Genomic DNA, 14,134 nt, shown 5'->3' with positions numbered 1-14,134 from the left:
CACTGCTTTCAGTGATGTCAGCTGAAGCGACGCGTGTTTAAACTCAGGGAAGCTGCCGGGGTGACTTATTGTTCTGGCCTTTACGTGAGTGTTTCTAACGGCATCAGCAGAATTGGATCAACAGCTTCACGCAGAAGGTAGACAACGTTACAGGTATTTAGTGAACTTTGGCGCTGTCGCTTCCCGGCGCAGGGACGGTTGAACTATTCAAATCCCTTTGTTACCTGAACTCTGAAATGAGCGCCGCGCACCCAGGGTGGGGGGGTGGGGGTGGGATAGGGGGTTGGGATGGGGGGGTGGGGGGGTTGGGGGTGAGATGGAGGGGTGGGGGTGGGATGGAGGGGTGGGGGTGGGATGGGGGGGTGGGGGTGGGATGGGGGGGGGTGGGGGTGGGATGGGGGGGGTGGGGGTGGGATGGGGGGTGGGGGTGGGATGGGGGGTGGGGGTGGGATGGGGGGGTGGGGGTGAGATGGGGGATCCCTCTTCTTGACTAAAGCCTGCATGCCTCCTCTCTGCCCTCTGATTCCTTAAGCAAAAGAAGGTTGTCAACCCACATTTTCTCTTGTATCGCCCTTCTGCGCAAAGCCTCAAAGCTGGTACCCATTCTGCGGTGCTCATGTTCTCCCCTTAAAGTGTAACCGTTCATTACCACTTCAGGAGTCAGGATCGTTCAATTTTCCATTACAGACCGTGTCAGGGAACTGGATGAACTCTGTGTCATTTGGGAAGGAGACAGTCACAGCCAAGGGGTAAGAGGCAGGTAACTGGGTGATTATGAGGAGAAGGAAGACAGTCATCGCAGAGCACTCGTATGGCCGTTCCTCTCAACAATAAGTTGACTGATTTTGATACTACTGAGGGGACGATCAACCAGGGACAAATTGCAGTGTATATAAAAAAAAAAAAAAATTAGACATGCCGCATGGTAACAGGTCAATTTGGCCCATGAGTCTGCTTCACCCCCAATGCACTTTCAAGGGTGGGAAGAAAGCAGAGTCGCTGGGGAAAACCCACACAGAGCATGGGATTTGAGCCCCGGTCCCAATCTCTGTCACTGTAAAGGCATTGCGCTAACCACTCTGCCAACTATGGTCAGGTCTCTGGGAGAGATCCTGGTCCTTTAGTTCAGAAGAGAAGGAGGGAGGAGAGCAATCGTGATTACAGATTCAATAAGGGAAATAGACAGCAGGTACTGCAAGCAGGATTAAAACTCCCAGATGTGCTTCACAGGTGTCGAGGTCAGCGACATCTTTGATTTGATCCTAAGCATTCTCAAGCAGGAGGGTGAGCAGCCAGATGTTGTGGTCTGTGCTGGTACCAATAACAGAATATTGGGAGTTAGGAAGGAAGCACAAAGCAGGACCTTGTGTGGTAATCTGTGCATTGCTGCCTGTACCACGAGCCAGTGAGGACAGAAATAGGAAGTTGTGGCGGTAGAGTGTGTGGCTGAAGAATTGGTGCACGGTGCAAGGATTCAGATTTGTGGATCATTGGGATTTCTTCCAGGAAAGGTATGTCCTGTACAAAAAGGATGGGTTACACCTGAACGGAGGGGACTAATATCCTTTAAAGGCCTGTTGGAGTACTGATGGTGTTTATTTACTAAAATCCTGTAATCATGGCTCTGTGCCCAAGATGGCAGCGCCTGTGCTTGGCACGGCCACAAGGAGTTGCAGACTCCATGGGAGCAGTGGACCAATGCCAACAGAAGCATGGAGATACACAGGAGATGACCATGGTAGCAGGCCAGTGAAGGGCTCAGCGGCTGAAGGACGCAACAGGATGGTGCCCACAGCGGAAACCAGTGAAGGACTCAATGTCTAAGGGACCCACACAGGCTGTAAGCAACTTGCTTTTGGGAAGCCCGCATGGGCTGCTGGAAACAGGCATCAATGCTGGGATTTGAGAGGGTCTTGAGGTCAAGAAGGGTTCCTGAAGGTTCTTGAGTGTTGAGATTTTCCTGATTGTGTTGGAGATTTGGATCTGGAGCTCAGGTTGCCAATGGATCCAACAGAACTCTGCAACTGTAGAGGCTGTGAGAGCCAAATCGACAGTCACGCAGTATCTCTGAAGTGACTCTCTTTTGCTTCTCTTTCTCTCGTACTATAAGGGGCACTGGATGACACTAATGGTGACTCTGTCTGCCTTGCAGCAGGCAGAAGGCAAATTTTGAGTAATATTACATGTTCTGCACTATTGTATGATATAAAGGAATCTTGAATTCTGGCAGGCAGGTTTGAGAGAGCTGTTGGCGAAGATTTAAACTAGTTTGGCAGGGGGCTGGATGGCAGAATGAGAGGGCAGTGAATCGGGCAGAAAGAAGATGCACAAGTGTTTACAATCTGTAGTGAGATTGTGAAGAGGGATAGAGAGTCAATGGGGCAAAATTTCAATTGTAGGATGAAGGATTTAATTTGGGGTACTTTGGAAAACAAAATTGAAAAGGGTAAAGCACTTGTATTTGGTCTTGTATTTAAAAACCCACAGTATAAGATACAAGGTTGATGATCTTGTAGCGCAGATCATGTTGGCAGGTATGTGGCCATCACTGAGTCATGGCTGAAGGAGCACAGCTGGGGACTAAACATCTGTAGATACACAGATATAATGGAAGTATAGGAAGGAAGGTAGAGAGGATGGGGTGGTTCTGCTGGTTAAAAATGGAATGCAATTTTTGGAGAGGGGAGATATTGGAATCGAAGGTATAGAATCCCCATGGGTAGAATTAAGAAACTCCAAGGGTAAAAAGACCCTGATGAGTGCTGTATACAGGCTTTCAAACAATAACCAGCGTATGGTGGCATCCAAACTACAAAGGGGGATAGAGACAAAATGCAAAACAATGTTAGAATATTCATGGGGGATTTCAATATGCAGGTTGGTTGGGATAACCAGGTCAGTGCTGGATCCCAGGAGAAGGAATTTATCAAATGCCTTCAGGATGGCTTCTTCGAACAGCTTGTGGCTGAGCCAACCAGGGAAATGTCAATTCTGGATTGGGTATGTGCAATGAACCAGAGTTGATAAGGCAGCTGTAGGAAAAGGAGCCCTTAGGAGGCAGTGATCATAATATGATAGAATTTTCCCTGCAGTTTGAGAGGGAGAAACCAAAATCTGTTGGACTTGCTTCCTGAGACAAGGGACAGCTGAACACTAAACAAAGTGTGACTAATGAATGGAGATAAAAGGCCATAAAAAACCGCACTTAAGATATTGGATCAAACATCACAGATAGGCCCTTTTGGCCAACCTCATTCATGTTGACTGTGATACTCGTCTCTGTTCGTCCCATTTATCAGGATTTGGCCTGTGACTCTCCAATTAGTTTCCCATCTAAACATCTGTCCAAATGTCTCTTAAATGTAATTGTATCTGACTCTATCACTACCTCTGGCAGCTCATTCCAGATAACCACTACCCTCTGTGTGGGAGATAATACCCCTCTGATCTCCTTTAAGTTTTCCTCTCATTTGTTCCCACTAGTTCTGGACCCCCCTGCCCTAGGGAAAACTCTATCCTATCTATTCGCTTGTAAATTTTACAAGATTAACTCCATAACTCTCATTATTCTAGTGAGAATAAATGTATCTTATCCAATCTCTTCCTAAATGCAATGCTCCTTTGCAAGAAACATCCTACTGGACCTATTTTGTAGTCTTTCTATTACTACCACATCTATTCTGGTTACCTTCTTTACCCTATCCACCTGTGTTGCCACCTTCAGAGAGCGGTGATTTTGCAACCCATGGTTTTGATGTACATCAACACTCCTAAGATCTCTCCCATCTGTATTATCAGAAGACACATACCTGTCCTATCAGAATTTGATATTCCAAAAGGCATTACCTCTCTCTTAGTTGGATTAAATTCCACCTGCCAACATTCCAACTGACCTGCTGTATTCTTGGACAGTCTTCATAACCTATGATTCACCAATTTTCAGGTTGTCTCTGAACTTTGGGCAGCAAGGTAGGGTAGAGGTTAGCACAATGCGATTACACCACCAGCAACCTGGATTTGACTCCAGCTCTGTCTGAAATCAGTTTCTACATTTTCCCTGTGTCTCCGTGGATTTCCTGGCACCCTTCAAAAATGTATGATTGTAGGTTAATTGGTGTGTTGAAGTCATGGGTTTGTGGCTGATGACAAAATTTAAATTTACTAGTCATACCACTTGCATTTTCATCCAAGTCACTTGTATACATAACTAACCAAGGTCCCAGCATATATTCTCACAGTATTTCACTTGTTATGGACTTACTGTCAAAAAGCCACTATCACTGCATTCTGCTCTCTATTACCAAGTGAATTTTGGATCCAGTTTATCAACATGCCACAAATCCTCTGTGCCTTAATCATCTGGATCAGACAAAGGTCTTATCAAAGTTCACATGAACCTTGCCCACTGCAGTGCCTTCTTCTATTCATTGAAGTCATTCATAAATGTATGTCTATTTGTCCTGAGTTTTAGAGGAATGTTTGGAACTGATGAAAATACTGAATAGTTTCATGGGTTGAAGTAGACACAGATAAGTAGTTTGGGAAGTGAAAATTATCAAAGGAAGGCATGTGCAGTTTGAAAATCATTGTGGTTTGTCCACCAATTGTTCAAGAAGCAGTTAGCAAGATGTGGATTTAATGACAGGAACCAACCCCACAATCTGTTTTTTTGTTCAACTGAGCTCTGATATTGTAAAAACATGATGGCTGCTTAAGGCGCTTTTGAAAAGCGGGTGCATCTAATTAATTCACAGATTTGTACAACTAGACAGCAGATGTGTGGAGATGCAGTGGTTGTTTGAAGGATATACAGTATTTGCTATATGGCAGGGCTTCCCAAACTTTTTAGCTCACAGAACCCTTTTGGGGAGCATTTGGAAATTGTGGAATCCCAGTTGTCAATTACAGTTTAACAGACGTGGTATATACAACACAAGTATCTTTGGCTTGGCTTCGCAGACGAAGATTTACGGAGGGGTATTGTCCACGTCAGCTGCAGGCTCGTTTGTGGCTGACAAGTCCGATGCGGGACAGGCAGACATGGTTGCAGGGGAAAATTGGTTGGTTGGTTGGGGTTGGGTTCGCTAGGATTCTCCTAAATAGAATAATACCTAGTGTCGCCGAGAATATTCTCCCAGAATCACAGTGCGGCTTTCGCGCAAACAGAGGAACTACTGACATGGTCTTTGCCCTCAGACAGCTCCAAGAAAAGTGCAGAGTACAAAACAAAGGACTCTACATCACCTTTGTTGACCTCACCAAAGCCTTCGACACCGTGAGCAGGAAAGGGCTTTGGCAAATACTAGAGCGCATCGGATGCCCCCCAAAGTTCCTCAACATGATTATCCAACTGCACGAAAACCAACAAGGTCGGGTCAGATACAGCAATGAGCTCTCTGAACCCTTCTCCATTAACAATGGCGTGAAGCAAGGCTGTGTTCTCGCACCAACCCTCTTTTCAATCTTCTTCAGCATGATGCTGAACCAAGCCATGAAAGACCTCAACAATGAAGACGCTGTTTACATCGGGTACCGCACGGATGGCAGTCTCTTCAATCTGAGGCGCCTGCAAGCTCACACCAAGACACAAGAGAAACTTGTCCGTGAACTACTCTTTGCAGACGATGCCGCTTTAGTTGCCCATTCAGAGCCAGCTCTTCAGCACTTGACGTCCTGTTTTGCGGAAACTGCCAAAATGTTTGGCCTGGAAGTCAGCCTGAAGAAAACTGAGGTCCGACATCAGCCAGCTCCCCATGACTACCAACAACACAAGTATAGTAAGAAGGTAAATAAACTTAGCATTCTCCATGGTGACATCATTTGTTACCTCTTGTAATGGATAAATATTGGGAGAATTTGGTAAGATTAGAGTAGGTTACATACATGCACACATTTAAAACAGATCTTATTTGAAAGACTGAAGAATTCATATTCAGTGAACTTTACAGAAACAAACGGAGAATGTTATGCACATTTCACAAGTAGGTGCTAATTGAAATGACATCATGAAATGAATAGAACATTGTTTGGATTGGAGACAGGTTGGCTGGTTGAATAACTATCAAAGGTCAATGAGAAGTTTTATTTATCTAAGACAACAGATGGGAGCAGAAGGATAATTTCTGTTGTTTGCTGAAGAAGGTGAGGGTTTTTGCAAGTGAGAGAGTCACATGGGTTTTCTAGCAGTTGAAGTTGGAAGAGCGAGGGGGAGAAAAGATCTCTCAGCCAGTGTGTGTGTGACACTGAAAGAGACTGAACAGTCACGGCTGAAACCAGCCAGGAAAAGCTGGTGGGAAACAGAAAGCTCCAGAGTGGCGGATTGTTGGCAGTGCTATTTGTCTGATGTTTCATCTTGGAATGAGTGAATGTGGTAGCCTGAAAGAAAGAGGTTATCATCTGGAGAACCCTGATGGGGTAAGTTTCTTCAGTGAGACATTGAGGTGATTAATGGTGGTACCTCAGTTGTGGAAATCCTGGAACAACAAATCTCTCTCTGCAAACCATACAAGAACTTTCCTGAGCGGTAAACATTTACCTTTCGTGCACCAAAGCCTGGTGAACTTTATATGTTAAATTCTGTGCACAGTATAAGAATTGCCTGCAACCAGAGAACTTGTAAGAAGGAGAAGTGAGATTGAACTGTGAATCAAAGAACTTTTCTTAAATTTACATACACGTGTGCTTAGAATTAGAAGGGGGTTAATTTGTGTAAGTTAAGTATAGAGTTAAGTTAAAGTTTGATTCTGTTTTCATGTTTAAAGATAATTAAAAACAACTTTAGTTTAAGTAACCATTTGTCGTGGTGAATATCTATTGCTGTTAGGTTTTGGGGTCCTTTGGGCTCATAACACTCTAATTTACATTTAATAGGATGAATGAAATTGTTTCTTGACCTCACAGATCTTCTTAATGTTGGGCACAATATTATAGTTGTATCCTTATGCCGGGAGCAGCATCAAGTCATTTTCTGTATTTTGTTTTCGTCGCTGCATAATAACAAAATTGTGCATCTGGTGCCTCTTTATTCTCGACTGAGGTGAATCCAAGAGAAAAAATAATGTACTTTTCTTTATAACACTTGATATTTCCAATATAGACGTAATCAAAAAATCTTCATTAAAAAAAACGGTGGCACCTCAGTTCATGATCCTAGTTTATTTTTTAATCCAACAATCTGTGGCTCTTAATATTGCACACATGGAATAACTTTAAAATATGGCTAGCTTTGCACCATAAGCAATCAGAATCTCATTGATTGAAAATGATGTGCAGGTCTGATGTCTGCTCTGCTGATGTCGGGCCTCATGACAAATTTTCTTAGGGTGGAGTGCCCTGTTTGCTGCCATCCCAGAAACAAATTGAATTAAAGACAGATGTAATAAGTGATTTAAAGAAAAACAAGTAGATCATTATTACTCCCTGTCATTTCTTCCTCCTATTACTTTCCACAGAACCCAGTTTGGGAAACCCTACTAAAGTTATACCAGATTGATTTCTGGGATGGAAGTTTTGTCTTATGACTTGGGAAAATGAAAGGTGATCTCATTCAGACATATGAAATTATTTTGAGGTTTAACAGGGTATGTAGAAGGATGATAAAATCTCAAGAAGGGATCACAACCTGAAACATTGATCATTTCTCACCATGGATGCTGCCTGACCTGCTGACCTCCATCTTCTCATTCCAGCATCTGCAAGTCTTGTATTTTTCACATACAAAGATGATATTTCTATTGGGTAGGGTGTCCAGCTAAGTGCCTCAAAATAAGGGACAGGTCATTTACGACTGGGATGAAAACATAATTTTCTCATCTACAGAATAGTGAATCTTTGAAATTCTCTGCCCAAAAGGGACATAGAGTTTAGTTCAGTATTCAAGAGTGACTTTTTTAGATATTAAGAGGAAAAAAGGATAGAAAGTGCACGTGTATGTAATGTTAATGTGTTCTGGAAAGTTATTTTTCAGTTCTTTTCACTTCTCCAAGTTTACTGGTATCAGGCAATTTTCCATTCTGTGCACAGAATTAAACATTTATTATCTTCACCAGGCTCTAGTGCTTTGACTTAAGCTATTACCACTCAGGAAGGTCTTTGTTGGTTTGAGAGAGATATTCATTGTTGGACACACACACAAACTGATCTCCTTCAATCTGCCACTGAAGTGGCCTCCTCTTGAGTTTTCCCAAAAGATAACCTCTTGCATGTTGCCACAAAGAGTTCTTTCCCCTTATTTCAGGAGAAAACATATTAACCAGCCACAATCTCTGCAATTGACTACAGAGATTTATAATAGGCAGAACTCAAAACCTTTCTTGAAATGGAGTCTTGCAGCAGGTCTGCAAACCTGCAGTCTTCAACACCAATTGCTGCAAAATCTCTCAGTTTCTCTCTTTCCCAAAGAGTGAATGTTTTTTTTTCTGTTTGCAAAACCACATGACCCCACTTAGAACAGCATCCTTCAACCTGCAATGTAAACTTTAGCAAAAGATTTTCAATTCTTGAGTCTGGCCCTGTACAAACCTGCTGATCCATGAACTCCTACTTATAAAACTCGTACAAAAACTCCCCGATGATCTTAGCAAAGCCAATCGGAGACAGGAATTTTCCTGCATTGCACTTGAGATGTTTGTGAAATATGATGTAACAACTAAACTTCACAATCTTACTCCTTTTAAGATATTTTATTAACCTATTCCATAACACAGTCATCATCACATTGAATGGTAGAAATTGCCCAGGGGTTTAGTAGGAGACATGGGAACAGGAAGAGACCTTCCTGTAGTTTCTATTAATATTAAGTCAAGTTTAATTGTTAACTGATTGTACGAGATCAATCCAAGGAAATGGCATTCTCCAGTCCTTGGTACAAAACATACAAACTCACAATCAGACAAATGATACACGTGCAGAACAAGTATTCTTCCATATAAATAAATAAATAGATAAGTAGATTTTCATGAATATTTGAGTCTTGGATGGTTATTATGAGCAGTTCTTTTGATCATTCAGCATTTTCATTGCCTGTGATACTGCTCTATCTCTTCCCCGATGGAAGCAGCTGAAAGATGCTATGTGCAGGGTGGAAGGGGTCCTCAATAATTTTGCACACCCCCTTCAGTGATTCCGGTAGATCACGTCTATGGGGGGATGTTGGGGGGGTAGGGTGGGGGGCAGAGGAGCCTCTAGTGATGACCACTGTAATGGTTCTGTGGATTGACCTCCGATCCATTTCTCTACAGCAACCGTACCACACTGTGATGCATCTGGCCAGAATGCTCTCGATGGAGTTCCTATAGAAGGTTGACATAATAGTGGCCAGTAGCCTTGCCTGCTTAGTCTTCTCAGAAAGTAGTCACTGTTGCGTCTTCCTGACAAGTGAGATGTTGAGTGTGTGTGGTGAATGTCTGCCAAGCGGCCTGTCTCCCCTCTGATGAGCCTTGCTGTACTAACATTGGCTGTGCATTATCTCTACTGTTAAGGACACTCCCCTTGGATATAACTGTATATGCATCTATTGTCTTTCATTATTGTACCATGAGTTTCTGCTAGTAAAAGCCATGATTATTGTTTGACCACATCGTCTTTGTCTACTTCATCAACTGGCACTTCAATTTTATTAGCAGAAATGGATGCAACCCTCAAGCCAGAATGGCTGATAATCGACTAGTCTGCCCCGAGGCCAGAGAAATTTTCAACCACTGGATTGCTTACTTCAATTACTACATGGTTCGAAACAACGTGGTCGATGAAATGATACAGTGAGGCCACCTGAACGCTCTGCTGGGTGAGGTCCCTTTCGCTGTAATGCAAGGAGCTACCACTCTGGCCACAGCTTGGGAACGTCTGACTTCTTACTATGGAGTGCCACAGAATGTGGTGCTTGCTCGATACCAGTTGCTGACTAGACGCCAGAAACCCGGGGAAAGTGATGCTACCTGTGCACGGGCCCGCGCTGCACTGGCCAATGAATGTAATGTCAGGGCAGTCAATGTGCAACAACATCGCAATGCATTGAAGCTGGATGCTTTAGTCAACGGGATTGTCTCCAGTTACATCCAGCAGAGGCTGCTGGAGATGGAGCCCTTAACCTACGACTGGCAGTCACTCTAGCCAAAACACTGAGAAGTGCCATGCTGTCCAGTGAAATGCTAGAAACCGAAAAGGAAACATCCAGGAGTGCTGGAACCCCGAAGGAAAGTAAAAGGCGAACTCCTGAAAAATGCTACTTCTGTGATAAGAGCTGGCACCCCAGACAAAAGTGCCCGGCTCGATTTGCTACCTGCAGCTATTGTGGAAAACTCGGCCACTTTGCTAAAGCGTGTAAGGTGAAAAGTACTCCCACTGATAAGAAGAAGAGGAGAAGCACCAAGAAAATGCATTCTGGAGCTGCAGGAGTAGAAGACAACTGTGAAAAGGGGGAATCTTCAGACGAGCAGGCTGAATTGACTTCAAGTGACGGCGAGGTGAGATCCCCTGTGACTGCTCAATTGACTCCAAAGCTTGGGGTATGTTATGGACTGGAACGGTCAACTATGAAGGGGGAGGTGAATGGTGAGACTCTTGATTGTCTAATAGACTCTGGGAGTGCTGACAGCTACATCCACGAGAGAGTTGCCAGAGCCTTAAATTTGCGGAGATATCCAGCGAACCGAAAGATATCAATGGCTTGTAGTGAACTTGCAAAAACTGTACGGGACAAGTGTAAAGTTATTTTAAATTTGCAGGGACATTATCTGGCTGATGTGTGGCTCTTTATTATGCTGGAGCTCTGCGCTCCTGTGGAACTGGGGTTAGATATTTAATCTCAGATGAACAGTGAAGTGTTAAATTTTGGTGGGCCACTACCCAAACTTACCATCCCCTGCGCTAGTTACTGCAGTCTGTCCACGTTAAAGATCAAAGCTCCCTCCCTTTTCAGTGATTTATCCCGAGTGTTGGCTGATTGCCACTAAGCCGTTCTTACAGCAAAGAGGATCAAGAGTTTATCAAATCTGAGACCCAGAGATTGCTTAAAGAGAGAGTAATTGAATCCATTAAGAGTCCGTGGCGAGCCCAGGTGAAAAACCACAGTAAGAAATGACTGGCTATTGACTATAGCCAGACAATCAACCATTACACTAACCTGGATGCCTATAATTATGAGATCCAGTACAGGTTAAATGATCCCTTTGACGCATTGTCACGATCTGCTGCTGGTGCTCAGCTGGAGGGGCTAAAAGAGATCCATAGCAGACTGTGCCACCCAGGAGTCATGAGATTCTTCCACTACATAAGGGCTAACAACATTCCTTACCCTCTGGAAGAAGTCAGGAAACTGACTAAAAGCTGTCCTGTTGGCACAGAATGCAAACCGCAATACTTCAAAGCTCCAGAGGCCATTGTCATCAAGGCAACCCGACCTATTGAGAGGATTAGCTTAGATTTTAAAGAGCCGTTACCTTCCAACAACAAAAATGTATATTTCCTTACTGTAATTGACGAATATTCCAGGTTTCCCTTTGCGATACCCTGCCCTGATGTTTTGTCAGCGTCTGTCATTAAGTCACTTGACAGAATTTTCAGCATTTTTGATTTTCCCAATTACATTCATACTGATAGAGGCTCAGCATTTATGAGCGCTGAACTGCGGCAAGCCCTGCTACGGAAAGGGATTACCACCAGTTGTACCACGAGCTACAACCCGCAGGGCAATGGGCAGGTTGAAAGGGCTAATGCTACAGTCTGGAAGACTGTTAATCTTGCTTTAAAAACACATGGTTACCCGGTGGCAGGAGGTGCTGCCTGAGGCACTACATTCTATTCGGTCTTTATTGTGTACTGCAACAAATCAAACACCTCATGAACACATGTTTACCTTTCCTAGAAAATCAGGAACTGTGATGGACTGGCCAGCCTGTTTATCTGAGCCTGGAACCGTGCTGCTGAAGAGCCATGCTTGGGCATGTAAAACAGACCCCCTAGTCCAACCAGTTCAGCTACTGCATACAAATTCCAACTATGCTCATGTTAGATTCGCAGATGAGAGTACTGACACTGTACCCCTAAGAGATGTGGCCTTGCCTAGTTCGCCCCTTCCTCGCACCCCTACTCTGAGCCTAAGAGGTTGGACTCACGCCCCCAGCCTGTGACCCATAGTCAGCTTTCAGATGGCCATGCTGAGGCTCCACTGCCTCACGCTGGTGATTCTGGAGCGGGTCCAGAAGTCAGTCCTTCCCACACTACTGATCCAGGACCTGTACCAGTTCCCAAGGTTGCATAGGAGCCACTTGTTTTGAGATGAAGCACCAGAATTTGTAAACAACCTGATAGGCTGGCATATTCATAAAACATCTCATTATATTTCGATTGCTTGCTAGATACTGGCGTATTTTGGCTGTTAGTTGTCTCAAGGCCAAACATGGTATCCATGTATCACTTGCTTCAGTCTTTCCTAGCAGCTGTCCTTTTGATTTTAACCCTTCTGCTGGGGGGAGACTGTGGTGAATGTCTGCCAAGCTGCCTGTCTCCCCTCTGGCGAGCCTTGCTGTACTAACATTGGCTGTGCATTATCTCTACTGTTAAGGACACTCCCCTTGGATATAACTGTATATGCACCTATTGTCTTTCATTATTGTACCATGAGTTTCTGCTAATAAAAGCCATGATTATTGTTTGACCACATCGTCTTTGTCTACTTCATCAACTGGCACTTCGATGTCCACAATAGGTCACTAGTTAAGTGAACTCTAAGGAACTTGGTACTCTCCACTCTCTACTACAGAACTATTGATGGGTAATGGAGGGTGATCGTTCCTGGACCTCCACAAGTCCATGATCATCTCCTTCATCTTGTCCACATTGAGACTCTCACACCATATCATGAGATTTTCCTTCTCTGTAGTGCAACTCATCGTTTTTGCTGATGAAGCCAACTACTGTTGTGTCATCCACAAACTTGATGATATTGTTGGAACAGTCGTGGGTCAGTAACATGAACAGGGGCAGGCTGAGCACACAGCCCTGAAATGCGCCAGTTCTTGACGTTTGGCTATCGACCAGGATAGACTGTAATAATATATCTTTTACTTTGAGAAATTAAATAATATTGTTGGGAACCCATTTTAAAAATGTAGCACCATTTTGAGAGTGGCAACCTACCAAAAGGAGAACGAAGATAAGCAGTCGTGATTTATTTGAAGTTGTTATTGACACTGGTTATGTTTGCATTCCCACTACAGAACCATGAACTGGGACACACAGCTAAATTCCATACTGAATGAGACTGATAGCAATGTTGCAAAGATAAAGGTAAGTGTTGTAAGACTGTTGTAAAGAAGGATTCTATAATTTTGTTGTTTATAACATTTAATAGTGAATTTAAATTAAAATCTTTCCTGTTTTGAGATAGCTCAGTGCACACAATGTACTTTCAATTGAACATTGAACTTCATTCTCCAATTTACTTCGATATATGGATGAAACAGAAAGGATAATTGTTCAGTTTCCTTTATTGCAGCTGTAAAGTGGAAGAACGTTTGGATTATTAAAACCTTTCCAAATGCAATGTGTTTTAAATAACACATTTGTGCTTTCAAATAGTTGAGATAAACAAACTGCTTCCTGTTTTGAAGGCAGGAAAGTTTTTGAAATTTTCTTTGGATAATTTTTTTACATCAAAGGGCTAGACCATATTTGATTTGGTTATGAACAAGACTTGCAACTTGAACGTGTAGTGAAATAAGAAAATCTGCAGGTGCTGGGGTCTAGTGCTGTGCAAAAAAAATTCTGGAGAAACTGCCAAGTCATGCAGCATCTTTAGGAAGTAAAAGGCAATCAAAGTTTTGAACCTGATCCCTTCCACAGGTGGTAGATAAGGACAAAAGGAACCTTCTTGCATCTGGGTAAGTGGGTTGGTGGAAGGGGCCAAGGAAGATTACAGGAAATAACCATATAACAATTACAGCATGGAAACAGGCCAATTTGGCCCTTCTAGTCCTCACTGATCCAAGTACCCTCCTCTAATCCCACTTACCAGCACTCTGCCCATATCACTCCATCCCCCTCCCATCCATATACGTGTCCAACTCTTTCTTAAATGACAAAATTGACCCTGCCTCCACCACCTTTCCCGGAAGCCCATTCCATACAGTAACCA

General features: G+C 43.5%; 1 protein-coding gene across 1 annotated transcript in view; it reads left to right on the top strand.

Moving 5' to 3' along the window:
• The first annotated feature begins 235 nt into the window (after positions 1-235).
• Positions 236-14,134, top strand: part of LOC138763884 (coiled-coil domain-containing protein 159-like) — a 50,622-nt gene continuing 36,723 nt past the window's right edge. The window contains exons 1-3 of the mRNA XM_069938809.1: positions 236-256; positions 688-749; positions 13,218-13,287. Of these exons, the coding sequence (XP_069794910.1) occupies positions 706-749; positions 13,218-13,287 (114 nt within the window). The 5' untranslated portion in view covers positions 236-256; positions 688-705. The remainder of the gene's footprint in view (positions 257-687; positions 750-13,217; positions 13,288-14,134) is intronic.

Source organism: Narcine bancroftii, chromosome 5, assembly GCF_036971445.1.
Source record: "Narcine bancroftii isolate sNarBan1 chromosome 5, sNarBan1.hap1, whole genome shotgun sequence".
Taxonomy (NCBI): Eukaryota; Metazoa; Chordata; class Chondrichthyes; order Torpediniformes; family Narcinidae; genus Narcine; species Narcine bancroftii.
Note: the sequence above shows the minus strand (reverse complement) of the source record. Positions and strands in the feature narration are given on the sequence as shown.